This window comes from Rhinichthys klamathensis, unplaced genomic scaffold (genome assembly GCF_029890125.1).
Source record: "Rhinichthys klamathensis goyatoka isolate OS25496 unplaced genomic scaffold, OSU_Roscu_1.1 h1tg000275l_1, whole genome shotgun sequence".
NCBI lineage: Eukaryota > Metazoa > Chordata > Actinopteri > Cypriniformes > Leuciscidae > Rhinichthys > Rhinichthys klamathensis.
This window is the reverse complement of record NW_026606794.1, coordinates 1,852,507-1,874,823: the sequence shown is the minus strand read 5'-3', so window position 1 is coordinate 1,874,823 and position 22,317 is coordinate 1,852,507. Positions and strand designations below refer to the sequence as shown.

General features: G+C 38.8%; 2 protein-coding genes across 3 annotated transcripts in view; both read right to left on the bottom strand.

The window, feature by feature from the left end:
• arrb2b (arrestin, beta 2b) overlaps positions 1-11,095 on the bottom strand; it is a 43,497-nt gene extending 32,402 nt beyond the window's left edge. Inside the window, exon 1 of the mRNA XM_056268655.1 lies at positions 10,860-11,095. Coding sequence (XP_056124630.1) covers positions 10,860-10,882 — 23 coding nt within the window. The 5' untranslated portion in view covers positions 10,883-11,095. The remainder of the gene's footprint in view (positions 1-10,859) is intronic.
• Positions 11,096-12,164: 1,069 nt separating this feature from the next.
• hmgb3a (high mobility group box 3a) lies at positions 12,165-16,740 on the bottom strand. Of its 2 annotated transcripts, XM_056268664.1 has the most exons (5): positions 16,623-16,740; positions 14,555-14,740; positions 14,334-14,473; positions 13,821-13,995; positions 12,165-13,725 (listed from the first exon to the last, which is right to left on the bottom strand). In XM_056268664.1, exons 2-5 carry the CDS (start codon positions 14,702-14,704, stop codon positions 13,540-13,542), a joined length of 651 nt encoding a protein of 216 aa, XP_056124639.1. In that variant the 5' UTR covers positions 14,705-14,740; positions 16,623-16,740; the 3' UTR covers positions 12,165-13,539. The 2 variants fall into 2 exon arrangements, with proteins under 2 accessions (XP_056124639.1, XP_056124638.1); XM_056268663.1 differs by lacking the exon at positions 16,623-16,740 and having other exon boundaries at positions 14,555-14,767.
• Positions 16,741-22,317: the final 5,577 nt, after the last annotated feature.

Sequence of the window (22,317 nt, the reverse complement as noted above, 5' to 3'; positions counted from 1 at the left end):
ATCAGAGTTTATACATTTCCAAACAAAGAAAAGCAATAGCATTGAGAAAGATGCATGCTGATAAACACAACACACACGCGCAATGCGAGTGCAGAGATGAGAAAGGCACAAGTCATGCATTCGCTGCCTTCCTGAACATGCAGTTTGCGTCAACACCGCTCTGCGTGTGTTCCTGTTGCCTGCTGACTCTGGGTGCGTGTTTGCATGTTTTTCTAGCTCAAGAGAGAACAAGGGAAACAGCAAAACGTACAGACCAAACAGACAAATATGGAATGAAAAACATTTCACGCCCTTGTTTATGGAAATATATTCCAGTTGCCACTGCAAGTCATGCTGTTGTCAGGGAACGTTGTCCTAAGCCTTGTGACCCTAATAATTTTTTTGTCCTGGGCCCCATGGATTAAAACATTGGACCTGCCTTTGAGGGGAATAGTGTTTCCCACATGATTATGTGAGACTCTCACAAACAGTCTTTTCAACCACACGATTGTATCGATTATATCGTTGCACCACCAGGTGGAGACAAGTGGCTTAAAAAATATTTTTCATTGAATCATTAAAGGGATAGTTCACTTTGAAATAAATTTTTGGTATGTTTTAGCTTACCTCAAGGGCATCCAAGACGTAGGTGTCTTTGTTTCCGCAGTAGTTTCAACTTTGATATTTTTAGGTCAAACCGTTCTTGTCTGTCAGTCATATAATGCAGGTCTATGGTCACCACCTCAAAGAGCATGCACAGAGAAGTCCAAATTAAACATGATTTAATGACTCGTAAATGTAAGTACACATTGATGGCCTAAGACACGAAACGACCGGTTTGTGTGAGAAAACGAACAGTATTTATATCGTTTTTACCTCTTGTAAACACAGCCACGTCCAAGTGATCTGAGGGCGCAGGCGCTTCGGTCTTTTCCGGCAAGCGCCGGAAGTGATCTCTCGCGCGTGTACGTCACTCATACAATTGTTTTATTTTTAATTTTTTTTTTTAAATTTCTTTTACGACGGTTTAAACATCCCGGATAAGCGCAAATTAGTACCATTTTAATTAGCCGTCTTACCTACAATCTCTGTTCTGTGTAAACAATGAGTGACGTACACGCGCGAGAGACCACTTCTGGTGCTTTCCGGCGTTTGCCGGAAAAGACCGAAGCGCCCGCGCCCTCAGAGTACTTGGACGTGGCTGTGTTTACAAGAGGTAAAAACGATATAAATACTGTTCGTTTTCTCACACAAACCCCCGTTTCGTGTCTTAGGCCATCAATGTGTACTTACATTTACGAGTCATTAAATCATGTTTAATTTGGACTTCTCTGTGCATGCTCTTTGAGGTGGTGACCATAGACCTGCATTATATGACTGACAGACAAGAACGGTTTGACCTAAAAATATCAAAGTTGAAACTACTGCGGAAACAAAGACACCTACATCTTGGATGCCCTTGAGGTAAGCTAAAACATACCAAAAATTTATTTCAAAGTGAACTATCCCTTTAATTAAAAAAATAATTCATTATTGAAACAAGTGTAGTATTTATGATCGAGTCATTGAATCATTCATTGAAACCTTTTTTTAATTTTTTTATAATTCATTCAGATTAAATAAACATTTTAAATAGACTGCAGCAATTAACATTTTCTCAGAACCTCTCATAAATTACATCATCTTCTTTAGTTGTCTGTTCACAAACATGGGCGAATTATGATCTCAGTTTGAAACCAAAAAAACTGTGATTCTCACTTTATCCAGAATTGTCCAGGTCTATTTTAAAGTTAATCTGGTGAACTTTTGAGAGTTCAAAATTAAGAGCTCCAACCCATGTTCAGTGTGCAAATTGAACAAACAAAACAAGTCAGTGACCTTTAAAGGGGACTCTTGAAATGACAGAGGAAACAACCAAGATCATTAAAACAGCAAAAGGTTCGAGAGGTACTGCAAACGAACATATTCATGAGTTATGCACCATATGCAATATTATTGCATTATTATATTCAAGTTTACTCAAAATAAGTTTGTGGATCTACACAAATATGTTTTTTTTTCCTCTTGATGAGAAAGGCGAGAGATAGAAGAGCAGACACGGTTATTATCACAGGATTGGATTGGGCTGTACGGTTGGTTTACACATCACAACACAAATATAAACTCAGTCAGGATCAACACTTGTTTAGGACAACCACAGAAAAAAATATTATGGAAATTGGAAAAGAATGTGTGACACTTCAAAGTTGATTGATAATTGTCATGCGCTGCCAAAAGAAAGTAAGACATTAATAATACCAGCTCAGATCCCATTTGTTTGTAATCTGTGGTCTTTGGTTCAGTCTGCTTACACAACGTTCTTCAAGTTCACTATATCTAGCCTAAATACAAAGTTAATGTAACACAAGTAAATAGCACTTCAATTAAAGGGATAGTTCACCCCAAAATGAAAATTCTGTCAGTAATTACTCACCCTCATGTTGTTCCAACCCCGTAAGACTTTCGTTCATCTTTGGAACACAAATTAAGATATTTTTGATTAAATCTGAGAGCTGGATCACTCCTCCATAGGCTTCTTAAGGGATTGAAACTTGCTGACCCAGAAAAGTTAGTAAAGACATCGTTAAAATAGTCCAGTTGACTACAGTGGCTCAATCTTAAGTTTATCAAGCAACGAGAATACTTTTTGTGCGTAAAAAAACAAACAAAATTTATAAAAAATGAATTTCCTTCTCTGTGGGCCTCGAGATAGTTCATGTAGTGTAACTGCGCAGCACTTCTGTGTTGTACATCACACGTAGGCTCACTATTGGCCGACGCTGGTCATGTGTGTGACATACAACCTAGAAGCGCTGCGCTGCCTTTTAGTTTTTTAGGATATTGATGCGAATATAAATGCCTACTAGTTATATTGCTTAAATTTGTTCCCCGGTACAATTTTGCGATGTCTGCTTATTATATTGCATTTTTAAGGAACTTATTTTGCTTTTTTTTGTGATATCCGGCAACCCTTCACCTGGAGCTTTAATGAAGAGAGGGAAGAGTTTAGAAGAGAGTAGAAGGAGAGCAGCAGTATGCAAACTGAACAGCAGCTACTGTTAAGGCCCCGATACTCACGGCAAAGTCCTTTTTCGTTCTTCACTTTGGGGTAAAAAGAAGTTTGAAATACGTGAGCAGCGGTATACTGTTAGCAAACGTCCTGACGCCGCCCAGGCTGCTAAAAGAGCGGCGTTTAAATAATTATGTTAATATGTGCTGCGCGCATTTCTTTCATGGCAAAATAAACAACTAAATGACAGCGATGAGAAAACGGTAGTTAAGAAAGCATCTGATCATAGTGATGTGGATGTTTGCACAAGCTCTGCAAATCGCCACGTTTATTTATATATCACTTAATACAATAGATTGTTTAAAAGCAAGCATCTTTACAGAATTAATCATTCAATTACAACAGCATTTTCCACTATAAAGCGGCTCTCCAGTGTTCATGTTTTTTACTCGCGGGCATTCGACCTCAAGAAACTGAACAGAAGAAATGAACCGGCAAAGATTTCCACGTCAAAGAAGGCGGAGCCTCACAGCACACCTACCAATTACGTAATCACCTCGGACCAATGGTAGTTCGAATGCGTTAACTAACCAGAAATGTCCTGAAAGTTCGCTTTTGCAAGCCGTTTCAAACTCCCGAAAGGAACACCTTCATTTTGGCCTGATTTTGTTCGAAATAACGTTACACCAGTTCTTTGATTTGGCTTTCAGTATATCAGGGCCTTTAGTGCCTGTTGGTCAAGAGTTATTTAATACAGTTTAAATTATACACACCTTGTAACCGTGTTATTATTTTACTCTAGCCTGGTGAAGACTGAGATTCCGCTGTGTGCCGGTAACTATACATTTTTTTAAGGCTATAGATATTGATATAGGAACTGTTGTTGTGGAGTAAGCTTCATTCATTTAGCTTCATATTTTTTGTTGCTCTTATTCCACACGGCAGCAAAGTCATGCTTTGCAATTTACTATATGGTTGACTTCATATTCCAGATGCCTAATAGTTTACTTGAGACAAGAACCAGAAAAATGCTTAACATCAAGCCCTGATAACCTCAATAATACTGTAAACGAATCCTCCCACATGACAAACAAGTGGACACTCACATTTGGTGGTGCGTGCGTAGTAGAAATTATGAATTTAAACATGCAAAGAGAACATGCAAATGTCTGAAATGCAAAAAACATGCAAGACCAAAGCTTTGAGAAGACCAAGCAGGAAGAGACAGTGCTGAGAAAAATAGAGACAGTAATGGATGGAGATAGTAAACGTGTGTGTGTGAGAGGGACTTGATCAATCTCACTGTTGTCTTAGGATGGAGCCAAGGGAAGCACCAAGGATGTCTGGTTTATAATCACCTGTCAGCCGTTTACACGTGCAGACAATTTACAGAACACTATGCTAACCACTCAGACACCATGTGAGATCACAGAGCAAATGTGCACTAGCACCCATAATTACAGCCTATTTTAAAGAGCTTGTTGCTCGTACTTTCAACAGCCCACATCTAGGAGCAAAGTAAAAGTTATTTGGAAAAAAGATATAGAGGTCAAGTACAAGCAATTTCCTAATTAAAACAGCAATATAATGGAAAAAAGGAACCCAGCTGAGATTGCTTTTCCATTATATTATTTTTCCAATGGTGAGATGCTGTGTGTGTAAATGTTATTTGTATAGACCACTTCCTATTGGGAACTTAAACTGCTGAATTCTTCAGAATTCCAGCTTCCCGTGAAAAGAGCTTTACAAGATCTTATTTGCACAGGGCAATACTCTGGTCCTGACAATTGAAAAAGTACAATACAATTATTTTTAGAAAAAGATACTGCTTGCTAAGACAACAATCACTAATACTACTGCTCAAACTTCGTTCAAACCCCTAACCCCAAGTATTAAACGTATGTAACTCATCCCCAGCTACATGGATGATATAGCTTAAAGTGTGTGGCTTATTAAAGAAAACTATCATCATACAAACCAGCTGAAAATGACTAAAATCTCCATGGCAACCACCCAGATAGTGGCAAGTTTTGCAAGCACCACGTATTTTCTTCATAGAATATAAAATTGTACAGTGAGCTTTAGTTTTTGCAAGTGTGGCCTTATTCAGCACACATAAACCCACCACAACATCTACGAAAACAAACCCATGGAGCGGAACATCATTCATTTAGGACAAAATCCCATGAGAAGGTTAACTCAGTCCACAAACTATGTTAGAGGAACTGACCACCAGTTAAATTTAGAGACTTAATCCATCAGTGTAGACAGGTGTCTAAATAGTCTCTAGTGAATTGCCCTTTCTGCCTAAAATGAGATAATGGAGCCATCAGCTGATGAATTAGAGGTGAGTATGTGCGTGAGAGATAAACACACACACACACAGCAATATTGTGACCGTGTTGTGAGCCATCACTGATAGCACCCTTTCCATCTCAATGAAACTCTAGGGATAGTTCACCCAAAAATGAATTATCTTTCCTTATTTACATTATATACTTATTCCAAACTGCATGACCTTCTTTCTCCTGCGGAACACAAAAGACAATATTTTGAAAAATATCAAAGCATTTTTCTCCCATACAAGTTAAATTCTTCACAATTTCTTCTTTTGTGTTTCATAGAAAACCCAAAGTCGTGTGTGAGAAAATGACAGAATATTCTTTTTTTATTGAACTATCCCTTTAATTGCACAAACAAAATGTTCCATTTCTATACGTTTTCCGTCAAATGTTCACCGCAGACTAAGAGGAAAAACCAATGTGAAACTAGAGAGCCTGTAACATTATCAATCACTGATGAAAGAGAGAGTGGAAAGGGCACAAGGAGAGAACTAGAACACGAGAAGAGGTGAAAACATGCACAAAACAATACATCACGCTCATGCTAATCGCACTAATGCAGATGTGATTTAATGGACCACACCAATCAATCACCCTACAAAAAGAGGACAACAACATACGAGTTTGAGCATGCAGATGTCACAACACAAGCTGGAGTATGGGGAATATATACTAACCAGCCGTAAACTAACTCAGCTGCAGGATATTGCGCAAGTATGGTGGTGCAAATCCAAAAACACTACATGACATTTTGTTCAGCATTTAAACTGTTCTGGTCTTACCAAAGTGATTCCCTGTGATTACAAATCTCTCTTGTCCTCTACCCCTTGAGAATGGACTGAATAGCCATCGTAAATAAACACAAGCTAATAAAGTTTGGCTTGGATGTATTAAAAACAGCTGTACAAGTTTCAAATTAGGCAAACACTGTTTTCCTGCCGTTTCACTCTTGAATCCTTCCTCTATCTACACCTTATTTTCCCATTCCTCCATTTCATTCTTCTTCCCTCGCTGTCCATTGCTTGCTTCCTAAATGTTGCTCCTTTTAATACATTCGTGTAGGGATGCACGATATATCGGCCACCATATCGGCATCGGCCGATATACGTTCATCTTTAATGTTAGCGTTATCGGTCCGATAATAAAAATGTTCCGATATATTAAAGCCAATAAATTATGTAGCCTATTATTTCCTTCAGCTGAGACACTTCAGATGTGCACTGTTCACCATGATGTTTTTGAATTGCTTGAAATATGATTGTAATCACTTTGAATGAAAAATGCAATTAAGCAGCGCAAGTCTCTCATATAGGCTACATAAAATTATAATGAGAGCATCATTATGATTGTGTGATTGGGACATGAGACTTTTTTTTTTTGTAACCAGGCACTCAATTATTTAAAAATGTGGATTTAGATTTATCAGCCAATATATCGGTTATCAGCTTTCATTTTTTTTTAAATAAAGAATTATCGGTTATCGTTATCGCCGCATCCCTACATTTGTGTTATTTACTCATGGGCATTACTATTAAGCCACATTTTCTTGCACTTAAACCTTAAAAACTTACAACAAACCAATAAACTGAAGATTGTGAGATGAGCACAAAGTTGTTACATTATTATGCATAAATAAAAATGAAATACGCCAAGCATCAGTTCAATAAAGAATAACACAAACACCCTGAAGGGGTTTATTCTGCAATATCAACCGGCTGGATGTACATTATCTCGCTTATTACATGGCTACTTGTTACATAAGTAAATAATTAAACGAAATATTGACTTGAGTCTATATATTTTATTAGCTCTTTAAACGCACCACGAAGAAATCAGTTGCTAGCAAGCGGCTAGTTCAAACTAGACAGACATTTAAGGTAGGTACAGTATGACTATACCACTTATTACACGGCATTTTGCCACATAAATAATTATGGGTATAAGATATTGATTTGAGATGAAAGTTAACGATTTTAAAATTATACCCATTTGTTATCTTATAATTCCTTACAGTGAACAAAACAATCGTTGCAAAATGGCAGCAGCTGCATTTGTACAAGAGAGTGAGTCTGCGAAGCCCGGATGACATAAATAATTGTACACAAATATTAATTTGAGTTTTAATATTTTATTAGCTAACCGAACATAAAACTTCCACACACAAAAAAAAAATCTTAAGCGTATAGCGCCAACCGGTTGTTATCGGAGGATAATAACATACCACTGGATGACGCGATTGACCAATCAGAATCAAGTAGCCTATTCCACAGAGCCATGTAATAATTTACAATAACAGTTTATTATGCATAATTACAAGCAACTAACCTTAAACCAAACCCTAACCCTAATTATATGTTGGTAATTAATATTACTCAGTACTTAAATGTATAACTACACTGAAACAGGGGCACTTTAAAATAAAGTGTAACCCAAAGTTTTCCACCTGGAAAAATTTAGCAGACAACATAATTGAGGCACAAAAATAAGACAAAACAAATATTACTAAATATAGAATCAAATACTGTATAAATAAACTTGGATGGATGCAACTTGGTTTTAGCAACAACAACAAAAATGTTATGATAAGCAAGCATATAAATGTGAAAAGAAAAACGGATATCACAGTATTGGCCTCTTGTTGATACATCCTGTTTCGTTAGCCCGGAAAATGTGTAATTATCAAACATGAAAAAAAAGATATAGACACAGAGGGGATTTCATAAGACCAGCACAAAGCACTGAGCTGCACGATCCCCCACCACCCCCACACCAGACAGCCTCCACAACTCCAGTGACTGAACCACAAGAGAGGCTGAATCAGAATCTACCTATAGAAACAGGCAGGGCTATACTATTTCCATCTATGAGGTCTTCGGTGGCAAAATATGTTTATAAATAGAAATTATAATAAATACAACAATTATGGAGTGGTAGCGAGCTTTAATTTACCCAAGGCTAATTTGAAAGCACAGAAGGGTCGATGACACCTACATAAAACGCCTCTTTCACAGCTTTGCAGCGCTATGAATGTGTGTCAATCAATACACGCTAAGTTTGCTGTGCATGGCCTGCTCTGTAGTGGGCTGATGAACAACTGCTCCCCAAGCACAAAAGTCATGCTATTTAATCTTATTACAATACAATAACTATGCAACAATCACTGCTCTCCTTTTGAAAGCAAACGTTCACATTTCAGCAGCAAAACCAAGCCTTGAGAAGAGAAATCTAGAGGTTAAAAGGTATAGTATAGTCCATCCAAAAATGTAAATATTTCACCATTCACATGCATCTTTTATCCATACAATGAATGTGAATGGTTTCTAAATTGAAACACCCTTTGTGTTCTGGCCAGGAAAGAAAGCCATACAGGTTTGGTATAAAGTTAGGTTGAACCCTATAAATACTAAGATATCATATTTAATACATTAATTTCTAAAGCCTCTAAACAGTCATGATCAAAACTGTTGCACACAATCTACTACTGTACATGCCCTCTGCCCTCTGATTGATTTTTCATACCTAATTCATGTCCACCTTCAGGACATGTGACTTTTTGCTGTGAAAACTTTAATGATTTTTATAGAAAGCAAACGCAAGATAACTGTTGTTAGCAATATTTTAAGATAACCAGTTACTGGACTGAAGGAATTTAGGCGTACTTGTTAATACATGCATCTTTTTTTTTTCTTTTTTTTTTATCGTGTTAAAATGTATGCATAATATTTATTTATTTATGATTTAACACCATATCAGCAGCAATGGCTGGCAATCAACAGTATTAATTAATAAATAGAATTATGATAACAATATCACTTCAATACATTGTTTACAATAATTTAACAAATTCGTCTTAAAAAAAACATACAAATATACCAATAACAACAACAGTAATAATAATAATAACATAGAATCTTTCAATTTAATATATGATAGACATTCTACAATTATTCCAGGAGAAACCTTTTTAAAAATGTCTCTAGTATGCATAAAATATGATACAACAGGCTTATAAGGAAAGTTTATCTCTCAATCATCATTGAATTGCGTTGCATTATGTGTTTTGTCCCAGCTTTGGTCATAAAACTAGCATTTATACATAATCTTATTAAGACAATACTGACAGCTATAGAGTGACAACTAATATTTATTTTATGCAAGTAGCCTGATTTAATGAAAATCTCATTAAATTTATATGACAAGCTACAGGAAAATCAGCTTACTTTTTGGCCATATAAATAACAACATATGCACCAAATTGCATGTTATTGCTCAGTTTGGACTTCTGGATAAAATGTAGGTGTTTTTTCCTTCTTGAGTGTGAGCTCTATATTATAGTAGGCCATAAAAGCTTGATGTATATGATACAAAATATGCAAACCGTTTTGTCTAAAAGTTAAACAAAATGTTCCATCTTTAAAAAAAAAAAATTTGACAATTATTTCAGGTGCTAGGGGCGTCGTGCCTGCATTGTGGAAGTACTAACTGTGTCATATGTCAAATCAACATCAAAACAGGGTAACCTGACTGAAACACCTCTGTTAAAGCCTTAAATGTAGCCTATAGATCCACGGGAACCAGAAAGCCCTTGGGTTTCCTCTCCTCCTGATGGTGTGAGCCGTGACATGTAAGCAGAACTGAAGGCACAACTGAGAGGATTGCTGGGTTACTCATCAAACTCAGCGCACGTACATGGTCGCCCACGACTCGACTATCCATCTACTCTGCGTCTATAAGGCCTATTCTGCGCGCACGCGCGCACACACACGCACACACATAGAGAGAGGTGTTAAAATGAGTTTTAGTAACATTCAACCCCACTGTTTGCTGCAACAGGAAACGTCGAGGCCTTTTCTGAAAGTTGAGGAAGTGCGAGTGTAGTGATGAGCAGGAATTTCTCGCACTGGGTGCGACAGACTTTTCGGTCGGACAGTGGAGAGGAAAATAATGAACAGTGCTCGTTTACATGCATGCAGTATTATAATAACCTGTCGTAGTAAATGCTTGTTATTGCAGAGAATAAATATGACCAGCCGCAGCGAGCGCTGCAAAAAAAATATCACAGTCACACAACTTGAGTCCTCAAACAACAAGATAACATCAGATCTCGGCAGACAACACGAGCAGTTAAAGCAACTATGCCGCACTCCCACGCATAACTTCAAGATTTCGGTTGCAATTGCTTTTCTAGGCTGTACAAGAAGGGCTGTAGATTTATGGTATAGCGTGCTGGTCAGTCACCCCACCCTGGGTGAAGTACATAAGATGTCCAGTGATCATGTTTTTAAAAGCGGTTGTTTCGAGTGCCGATGCATATCCTGTAGGCTACACAGATCACTCAAATAGACTAATAGGTTTCCCACGACATCCCTCCAGCCTCTGGGGTTTGGTGCGACTGTTCATCATAGGATGCGCTGTGAGAATATGATATCGTGACTTCAAAATTAGAAGTCAGAGCAGCAATTGAACCTGCGCTGAAAACTGTCTCTTACCTGGTCCCCGCCTTGTCGCCCATCTCCGCAGGCCTTTTTCCTTTAATAAGGGGAAGATGCTTTGTAATGGGTATTTAACTGAGCCGAGACTTCGAATAAAGCGTCCCTCCTTTCCTCAATCACTGCCACTCTCGCTGGCGTTCGCAGGGTAGTTTCCTCAGCCCAGAGACGGAAGCCTCTCGCCCCACTCCGCTCGCTGCCGCTTCAGACACCAAGCGACTGGGCTTTGGCCTCAGAGTTTGATGAGCACCGCGAGTAGCCAATCAAATGCGGAGAAATATGGAACGTCATCCTCGGGTCACGAAGTACTCCCTCTTTGCCATAGGGGCTACCAATCAGAAATGTCTTTAAGAACGAACGTGTGATGCTTAGTACAGTATGAGGAAAAACTAAAACATAACATTTACGTTACGTGTATCATGTGGCGTAACCAAGAGTCTGTCCCGCGTTCTTTGGAGAAAGTGCGAAAATATGTTTGCAATATAACTGACAGGATTTGGAAGGCTTTTGCATTTTCAACTAAATAACAACCGTATAAATGTTATCTCTAAACGGACACCACTAAAAAAATAAAATGATGAGAATATGACATTAAACAGGAGAGCAACAGACTGTGTTGGACTGGGAACCGATAGTTAATTTTCTCCAAGACAAACTAATATAGAGTTCATTTATGACTGCACATGACTCCCATTTAATTTCAGTATGTCACTAATGTCATTATCAAGAAGAAAAATCCCATGATGGCATTATGTAACGCAACCATGAACTAAAACGTGTATACATAGAGCATTGCGCCATCTAGCGACTTAACGGTACATAACATACACATATGAATCAGAATCAGGACATTTTAGTTTGTGATCAAATTGAAAATCATGGATTTATAGTCTAACCTTTGATTATTTAAGGACCATGGTGGACCGTATAGCCCGTTTGCCCTGAACTAAACTTTGAATGCCTTTCTAAGCTTAGACATATTGCACCTGAGGCCATTATTTGCATTTTTAATTTAAAAACCATAGCTTATTTAGAATAAAGAACTGTATATAAGCTTCAAACACGTTTGTTTCAAAACATCATGTACTCTATGCACTGAGATTTCAGTATCACTGGGTGCCAGGGCAAAAGCAATCATTCAACCTTTAGATAGTTTTAGTTAAGGATCTGTGGCTTATTGTGTACCAAATCATTCATAGACCCATTTTTTAATACAATATTCTAGATATTGTTTAGTAATCCACATTCAGTAAGGTCCGGTTTCTATCTCACGTTCTTGGTCAAAATACAGTCATACAAAACAAATAAAAATGTTTCAATTTAATTGCAAACCTCAAACATATAAAATGAAAATCATAGATACAGATAAGTACAGATTTATCATCAGCATTGTTTCTTACTTTATATTCAACAAAAATAAGGATCAAACTAGGAATGCACCATATTGTGACCATTTTGGACAATATTATAATTTTTTTCCCCCAATGCTAACATTATACTTTTTATGCCATATTTCAATAGTGCTAAGTTCTCGTCTGCTTCATATTGTAACATTTTGACCACATTTTACAAAATTCAGTATTTCTATATTGGTACATTCCTAGATCACACAACAGTTAATATATAAGAAAGATAATATAAATATCTTTCCTATATTGATCTTGTATGTGCTAATATCATATAGTATAGTAAACAACATATAGCACACACCCCTGCAACAGGACTAACTGACGTGCTGGTGGCAACGGCTCTTTTGCACTGATTTTTTCCTAAACTGGACAAGGAAGAGGAAGCTTTAACGGGTTCAGCATGAAATGTCTGATATCGGTGCACAGTATACAAAACTGTGACACGTTTCCACATGCAACATATTACAATCATAAACAATATCTACTCAGTGTCAACCATATACAGAGCTACACACTCAGGAACCTCTTAAACGAAAAGAAAAATATAGGACAGGGATTTACATATACAGAAAGGGTATTACTTGTTTAAAGGCCTTTTGTTATACAATTGGTAAAATGATAAAACATGGGCTAGGAAGACACTGGGCTACCATGATGAAGTGAGAGCTTCACATGTGCACATGCACTCACACACTCACACACACACACACACAAAGCTGGAGGTAAGAAACTGTGGTAGTTAGGGTACGATTACACAACAACGACGTACTAAACACGGAAAAGTTTTTCCTTTGTGTTTTTTTGTGTACATGCGAAAAACGCATCCCCGTTCACATGGATCTGCTAAAACGATCAAAAACACTGTATTATACATGCCAGGCCAGTAGTTGGCGATGTCACTTTGTAAAGAAACACTACGCACGCACCTATAGACTGAACACGTAATACGCATGCGCATGGTGTCAACGTTTTCACAAATTAGTGATTTTGTAGTTTACATAGAGGCAATAACGTATTGTTTTCAAAAGTTTAAAAACGGCGTTGTAGTGTAGATGAATGGCCAAAACGCATAAAAAGTTTTCCGTTTTTAGTTGAAAACGGTGTTGTGTAAATACCCCTTAGTCTCTCGCCAACAGTACGAAAAAATTCCACCTTTATTAAAACAACATCTGGCTATGAAAGACCACCAGTGTATTCCGTATCTACTGTACTTCAATGGGGGAGAAATAGTTATTATAGTCATAATTGATCAAACACACGAAAATGACAGTCTATTCATCATCATCATATTCATCATCATCCTCTTCCTCGTCTTCCTCCTCATCATCATCTTCATCATCCATATTGCTCTTCGCCATTGGTTTTGGAGCCATACAATTCGCCATCATTCCCATGGCCATGGGCATGGGCATGGACACACCCCCAACCTTGCCCTTCGTCTTGTAGTCCGCAACATCCTGCACAAAAAGTAAATATTGTTATATTGTAAAACACTGGAATTGGGATATGTTGCATGGTGAAAAACTATTGAAGCATCTAGATGGAGACATGCCTTTTGATACTTGTCCTTTAGCTTGTTGGCCTTTATCAGGTAGGGTTGCTTGTTGGAATCTGTGAGGCTGTTCCACTGTTCTCCTAGTTTTTTGGCCACATCTCCAATACCCAGGCTGGGATACTGAGCCTTGATTTGTGGACGATGATCCGAGCAGAATAAGAAAAACCCAGAGCTGATGATCATAAAAGGTGGCAACATAAAATTAGTCATCAAAAATTGAAAGATAATGATTCATGAGCAATGATAACACTTATTTATGCTGTAAATAAAATCATTTTTATTTTTTCATTTAATCGGTTACATTTTAATTAAAAAATAATCATTTAATCACCAGCAATCTATCCTTTTAAACCCCTACATAATAATTAAACACCAGAATATAATAATATATTTGACAGAATAGCAATGATAGCCATATACAGCATCAAATCAACAAAATAGCCTTCATAATAACTGCCATTAGACAATTTTTTAAATATTGAGGTAATTCAGTGTGGGATGTCTACTCACGGTGGTCTCTTGGGTGCATTGGGATCCTTCTTTTTGCCTCTCTTTCCTCCAGGCATGTAGTGCATCATCTCTTGATCATAACGCACCTTATCCTGTTTGGCCATGTCGTCGAATCTGGATTTCTCTTTATCGGACATTGCCTATGCAACAAATCAAGAGAATTTACCACTGCTTTGGTAATATTTGAAAATAATATTAGAAAATCTCATTGCAAATCTAACCTTCCATCTTCCAGAGCATCTTTTGGAGAATTCTGAAAAGCTGACTGGAATCTCAGGACTTTTCTTCTTGTGCTCCTCTCGGCATGTCTGGACGAAGTAGGCATAAGAAGACATCTTGCCCTTGGGCTTCCTGGGGTCCCCTTTTGCCATTTTCGTTAAAGGAGAGGGGCTTAATTCCACTAAAGTCTTCTCTTCTGCTGTATTTTTTTTAATCTAAAATAATAGGAATAAAGAGTATTAACACAACCTAAAATAAGAATATTTCCTTTTCTGCCAGGTGTGGCTATTAAAAACTAGTCAAAACACAACACGACTCAATCCCACTCATTGTGCTTTTGTATTTTAGATGGTACAACATTTCTAAACCCAGTGGGGTGCAGGGCTTATTAAACTAAGATGATACACAAAGGGAATTCCAGACCCGTCCTTCTTTCGTGGGGGATGTGAACTGATTATTAATGAGACTGATTGGTGTTCACTGCCCGTTTTTGGGAAATATAATGTGCCACCACCACCATATTCTTTTGTGGCTACTGTGCAATAATAATAATTAGTAACACACATTTTATTGATTGTTTTTATTACAAGCAAAAGTTTGGACTACTCTAGTCTAATGCACACAGACATGAATTACCTTCATACACAGTCTAAGTTATATATCAGCGCATGTGATGTGGTGGTAGCCTATAAAAGTGGCTACTAAAAACAGAAAGGCCATCAGCTAAAATTATTCAACATCCTTCACATGAATGCATCCTCATGACAGAAAGTGTTCTTTATTTTGATAAATCTTGCATACCTTATTAATATTTTATTTTGAACTCAAGTACTGTTCTTGGTTTAAAACTATGCATTCCAGCGTTCTGCCTGTGTACAAGCATATAGAGCGGTATATATAGTAACTGGTATAAGCCCTGCCTTGCGCTGCTGTTCTTCATTCATTAAAATGGCTTCTTTGCGGAGCGAGCAAACAGATGGGTTCACCGTGCAACAAAGCAATACACACCCCCTCGGGTTTAAAAGACGATTCTATAGATTCAGTGTCTTTAATTAAGAGAAAAACATATTTATCAACTAAAACAGATGTGGTACTTTTAGTTTCAAATGGCTGTAAAAGGCTGTCAGATCGTATTTTGTTGTATTTAACTGTTTTTCTAAGTTGAGCCCTAGCTGTCGCTTGGCGCAGTGCTGCCTTAACAAAGACCACAGCCAGCCATTGCCTATGCGATTATATCCAGCGCAACTGTCAAGCTGGAAAAGATGATAAATCACAATATACTGTCTTTATTTCAATACGGAGAGTTAGAGATAGCCATTTGAGAGCGAAAGCGAAAGAAATGGGCAGTTTGAACCTAAAATAAACGTTTTCTGTCTAAAAAATTATCCCGTCCTTGCTTCGTGAAGGAATAGCTGCTCGTCAATGGTCTCAATCGCCAGCCATTTTAATACACGGCAAGCGCGTTTGTTTAAGTTGAAGAGGGAAAACTGCAACAACATGTTTCCAGCGCGCATAAATATTCATATTTTACATCATAAGATAGAGAGTAAAGAATCATTGCATAAGCGAAGGATCTCGCGGACAAAATTTTTACATTACGTGGAGATGTCATCGAAATCGGTCTGTATAGAAGAAGGCAGGGTGGTACATAGACAGGACAGAGCGAGCCATATTCAGCAGCGATGCGCGTGAAGAAAACAGTCCGAGAAAAATCAGTATAATAACTTTTAACTTTACAATTAAAAGAAAAGAAAACACCATCAGTGCTGTTGACAGTAATAAATATAAATATCTGATAAATTAGGTTTGACCTCTATTAAAAACATTTTTCTTTTATTTCCACACATTTCTGTGATTTATTAGAAATTACAAAGACAAAAATTGGCAAACAAACTGCAAATATACACAACTCCTTGACCTTCACATATGAAAGAATTTATATATTTTTAAATCACATTTCTTCTGCTTTGGAGAAATAAATGTTAGTTTCACATTTTATTTTTATAAATGTGCATAAAATGAAATATTTTAGCTAAATATGAAAGAATTAAGTTGTGTTAAATATTAGACAGTTTTCCGTACCTGTGTTGTTGAGTTGATTGAAATCTCGCCACTGTCTTCCCTTCTCTCTCCTCTTTAAACCCCATGCACTCAGCCTCGCGCTAGCTCAACACGAGACCGGCCTGATTGGCTAGGCAGTCTCGCCGATTCAAAACAACCTCCATTCCTCGCCATTGGGCAGCGCTGCATGCACATCTAGCGGCTCTTCTTCCAGATTGGTCCTGTCGTGTGTTTTCGTATGCCCAGCCTCTTTACTTTTGAGGATGCTTCCATATAGCTTCCATAGAAAAACACTGGCCTTTAGTTTGTACATTTTCATGTTAAGGTTAGTGCTTATACTTTATCGATATGTATTTAGAGGTTACTTAGTGAGCCTCCAAATGAATAAACATCACGTTCTCGTACTTTCCATCTTTCGCTCTTGTATTTTTTTTAGTACATCTATGCTTTAAAATCTACCGTAGCTTGTAATTCTGGTTTCCACCAAAATATCATCATATTAGTCTTCTTAAAATTAATGATTATAGTCCTGCAAGGATCTGGACCAAAAGGCTTTGCACAGCTGTAAGATATAATGTCAAAATAACAATAAATTACTTGATAATTACATTCATTAATCATTATGAAAATGAACACATAATGTGCATAAAAGCGACAAACATATAGGCCTACTTTAAGTAGTACAACCAGGCTGAAATCGGGTGTTTGGTACTGTTAGTGCCACGAGGGACCAAAAACACATATTTCTCACATCTTTGTATTATATTTCACACATTCAAGCACTGTTCTATAGCCTATCAATTTTACATCTGCAGTGGCAGATGTGGGGACACTGCAGGCTTCTTAGCTGAAGGCCCCTGACAGTTATAGATAGTTTTAATATTTTGTATGCATTTAAATAGTTTTTTTTTATAAATAAAGATATTTTGGGGGAATACTTAAACTCATAAATGGTCACACTTTAGATTAGGGTCCAATTCTCACTATTAACTAACTATCAACTACGACTTTTGCCTCAATAAACTAGTTAAGTGCTAATAAACTACCAATATCCTAGTAATATGTATGCGAATAAGTGACTAGTTAATAGTGAGAATAGGACCTATTATACATAAGGCAGCCTGCAAGAGCAAAGCATTTTGGGATGCACCATGGAGAAGCTTGTCCTGTTATGAATCATGATATCCAGGGTCCATGTGTACTTTCTTTGCTATATTTCTAGGCAAGGCAGTCCTGGGTAGATTACTTACAAATGGCTTACAAATCAGTTGGGTTTTAGACACCACACCCCTCCACGAAATCCTAAAGGACCTACCTGAGAGGTAAGACTTGAACCATTGGAGTGCGGTTCCCGAGATGCCCTTCATCTTTAGGATTGACAGGAGAATCTGGTGGTTAACTGTGTCAAAGGCAGCAGACAGATCCAGCAGGATGAGAACTGAGGATTTGGAAGCTGCTCTTGCCAGTCTCAGAGCTTCAATTACTGAGAGCAGGGCAGTCTCACAGTTGTCATCGTTTACACACAACAATTGTTCACACTTATTTCAAATGATGTCATCAAACCAACTGTATGAAATATAACAAGAGACAACTTTGCCCGTGATGTGGACAGACATGATGCTGAAGCAGAATCAATCTCCCATTGATCTTGATTATGTAGTTGCACAACTTAAAGTATTTGAGTGTAACATAACATGCTTTTCATTTAGAGTTTTATTGGACCTTTTTGGCTTTTGCAGTTGGACTGAAGTATTTTTTACAGCATGCAAGTGCTGAATACTATACAATACTATACTTGCAGTGAATAAAGTATACAATATATTCACCTTACTCAGTTGCAATTACTATTATTTTTTTATGTAATTGCAATTTTTTTTTTTACTGTATACAATATAATTTTAACGTTCAGGATGCTGTGTTCTCCATTTCTTGATGAATTGTCTAATGAATTATCTGTAGTGCTTATATTATTGACTCATGTGTAAGAAATAGTCTGCCTCGATCAAGATTCCTCACCAAAGTATATTTTAGAATGAGTTCATCCCCAAAATGGCTAAATTATCATAGAGATGAATAAAATCAACAGTTATATTGTTTCTGCACCATTTGGGTTGATCACATCCTGAGCAAATGGTCATCAATTGTTGAATGGAATGGGTGTGGGACACAGAGAACCACCTCAGACAATGGAGTGTCTCAACTTCATTAACATACAGACCACAGCTGTTACAACAAGAGCAACTTCATTTACATTAAGAGTGGTAAACTGTAACAGGATAAAAGGTTTGGTATTTGGATGTTCTAGGTTCATTCTGACACCGCTAAACCCAAGGTCCTTCATGTACTTTGTCACTGCTATGCTGTAATAAACTTCATCTTTGAGATCTTCAACATCCACATCATTTTTTCTTACACGTGTGTGTATGATCTAAAAGCATTGTTTGATTTTGAGTACAGGCCGGGGAAATAGTTTTGAAGCAATTGTTTGACTTTGCCAGAAGAGTCAATGGTTTTGTGAGTGTAGTTTTGAAAATTTGGATTTGTGTTTAATCAAGCCTGCCATCTATCTATCTATCTATCTATCTATCTATCTATCTATCTATCTATCTATCTATCTATCTATCTATCTATCTATCTATCTATCTATCTATCTATCTATATATTTCTGAAACATGCTAGCAATGTGATGACACATACTAGCAACAGCATAGCAACACCCTAGCAACCACCCCAAGTACCCTAACAACCACAAAGCAACACCCTAGCGACCACCCCAAATACCCTAGCAACCACATAGCAACACTAGTAACCAGAATACCATAGCAACACCCTAGCACCCCGAATTCCATAGCAACCACCCTGAGTACCTAAGCAACTGCACAGCAACACCCTAGCAACCACTGCGAGCACCTTAGCAACCACATAGCAACATCCTAGCAACCACCCCAAGTACCCTAGCAACCACATAGCAACCACCCTGCGTATCTTAGCAACCACATAGCAATACCCTAGCAACCACCCAGAGTACCTTAGCAACCGCATAGCACCACCCTACCAACCACCCCAAGTACCCTAGCAACCACATAGCAACACCCTAGCAACCACCCCAAGTACCCTAACAACCACAAAGCAACACCCTAGCGACCACCCCAAATACCCTAGCAACCACATAGCAACCACCCTGCGTATCTTAGCAACCACATAGCAATACCCTAGCAACCACCCAGAGTACCTTAGCAACCGCATAGCACCACCCTACCAACCACCCCAAGTACCCTAGCAACCACATAGCAACACTAGTAACCAGAATACCATAGCAACACCCTAGCACCCTGAATTCCATAGCAACCACCCTGAGTACCTAAGCAACTGCACAGCAACACCCTAGCAACCACTGCGAGCACCTTAACAACCACATAGCAACATCCTAGCAACCACCCTGTGTACCTTAGGAACCGCAAAGCAACCAACCCGAATACCCTAGCAACCGCATAGCAACCACCCTGCGTATCTTAGCAACCACATAGCAATACCCTAGCAACCAGCCCAAGTACCCTAGCAACCACCTGGAGTACCCCCTAGCAACCACCCAGAGTACCTTAGCAACCGCATAGTACCACACTACCAACCACCCCGAGTACCCTAGCAACCACATAGCAACACCCTAGCAATCACCCCAAATACTTTAGAAACCGCATAACAACACCCTAGCAACAACCCCAAATACCTTAGCAATCGCATAACAACACCCTATCTATCTAATATTTTTAATAAATTTTTCTGTATATCTGTCTGTCAAAAATTCAAACTTTTAAAATTACTAAACTAAAACTTTAAACTATTTCAAACTTAAAACCTGTAAACTTAAAGCTGTTAAAACTTCTTCAAACTTTCAGGTCTAGCTTTCTCAAGCCAACTCTGTCAGGGGTTTCCTCTGACAGTCCTGTCTTTGTTCAATGTGTCTTTGTTTGTGTTGTGCTTGAGCACATGGCTCTGTCTTTGTTTGTGTTGTGCTTGAGCACATGGCTCTGTCTTTGTTTGTGTTGGCCATGTGCTCCTCTGTTCCTGCCTCCTTGTTTTCAATTACCACGCCCTCTTGTTTAGTTGTTGATGAGTCCCCCTTTATAATGTGTTCTGTTTCCCTCATGTTTTGCCAGTTCGTTGTAATTGAGTGTGTTGTGCGACCTGTTACTTATTGCCCATTGTTCCAGTTGTGGATTTCGTTGTATGTTGTTCCTGTCTATGTTTCCTGTTGTGTGAGTCAAGTCAGTCAAGTCAGTCTTGTGCTTCATTCCTTGCCTTCTGTTGGATCGTGTTCACCTCCTTCACCACCATCTCTTGTCCTGCCTGCTGTGTGTCTCAAACAGTTTAAACTCATTCTGCGCTTGAGTCCTCTCTCACTGTTCCATGACAGAACGAACTGGCCAACATTGGACTCAGCAGAATGATAATCAGAATCCTGCCACCTGCTAACATTCGGGAGAGACAGGCCCGTCGTCATGGGCTTGAATGTGGGAGCTTTTGCAGTTTATTATTTGGACCATGGCTGTGGGGCTAGATTATAATTATGCTGCTCTTAAGGACATCTTTAACGCCTGCTTAGATGAACCCCTGCCTGCATGGGAGATCGATGCTCTCATGATTCTGAATTTCTGGGGTTTCTCCAGGTACCTTGGCCATCGCAGTCATTGGAGAATGCCAAGTCGACCAGAATCTGCCTGCAGCAATCACCCCTCCACTTCTGTTATGCAAGAGCCAGTCAAGTCATCCTCTGTCTTCTTTCAGCCAGTCAAGTCAGTTCCAGCCACGCCGCCCGGAGGCTTCAGCCACCATGCCTGTCACCAGATCGGTCTCAGGGCGGGGAAGACTAATATCCAGCATGGCCGATCCACCGCTGATGTCAGCGCGTACAGCCAGCAATCCAAGGCCAGCACTCTCAAGCCTGCTGGCAGCATCGCCCTCAAGCCCGCCAACCTCAGCACAGCCTGTTCCAGAAAGAAGAAATCCCCAGTCTGTTCCAGCCACCCCAGAGTCAGCGGAGAGTGCTGCAGGTACTACAGAGACGGTCAAGCACACAGTATTGACCCTTCGAAAGCGGAGGAAAAGAAAGGCCTGTGCTGTGCAGTCCAATTCCCCACCTTCTCAAGTTCCAAGTCCAATGGTTCCCGAAGCTTCTAGTCCAGTGAAATTATCTTCTAAGCCGCTTGATGTTCCTGTCAAGTCAGATATAGGTGTACTAGTCAGGCCATTCCCAAGTTGCCCAGTTGTCATTGCTGCGGAGTAGAGGTCTTCACGGGTCCACTTGGATCCGAAAACCCGAGGTCCGACCCGAGACCCGAGCGGGTTCGGGTCCAAAACTCCGACGAGTGTCTCGGACACAGGTTGGGTTCGGTATTAGTGGCCTCGGGTTTTGGGTAATTTAAAATAAATATGCCTTTTCCAAATGGACCCGAGAAGACCCGAATTCTTTTAAACTATGTTGGGCATTTAACAAAATTGCAGTATTTAAAACAACTCTATGACACCGTTCTCTCACTTTTTCTAAGTGAGAGAGCGAATCCGCGCTTCTATATGCACATGGGCTATAAGCATAAGCACGGTTGCCTCCGCATTTATTTACTCAGTTGCTCGCTCGACATAAACCAACCCCTCCCTTTGCCAAGAAGAACTAGTGCGCCATCATGTTGTCGTTAAGCCGGGCCTG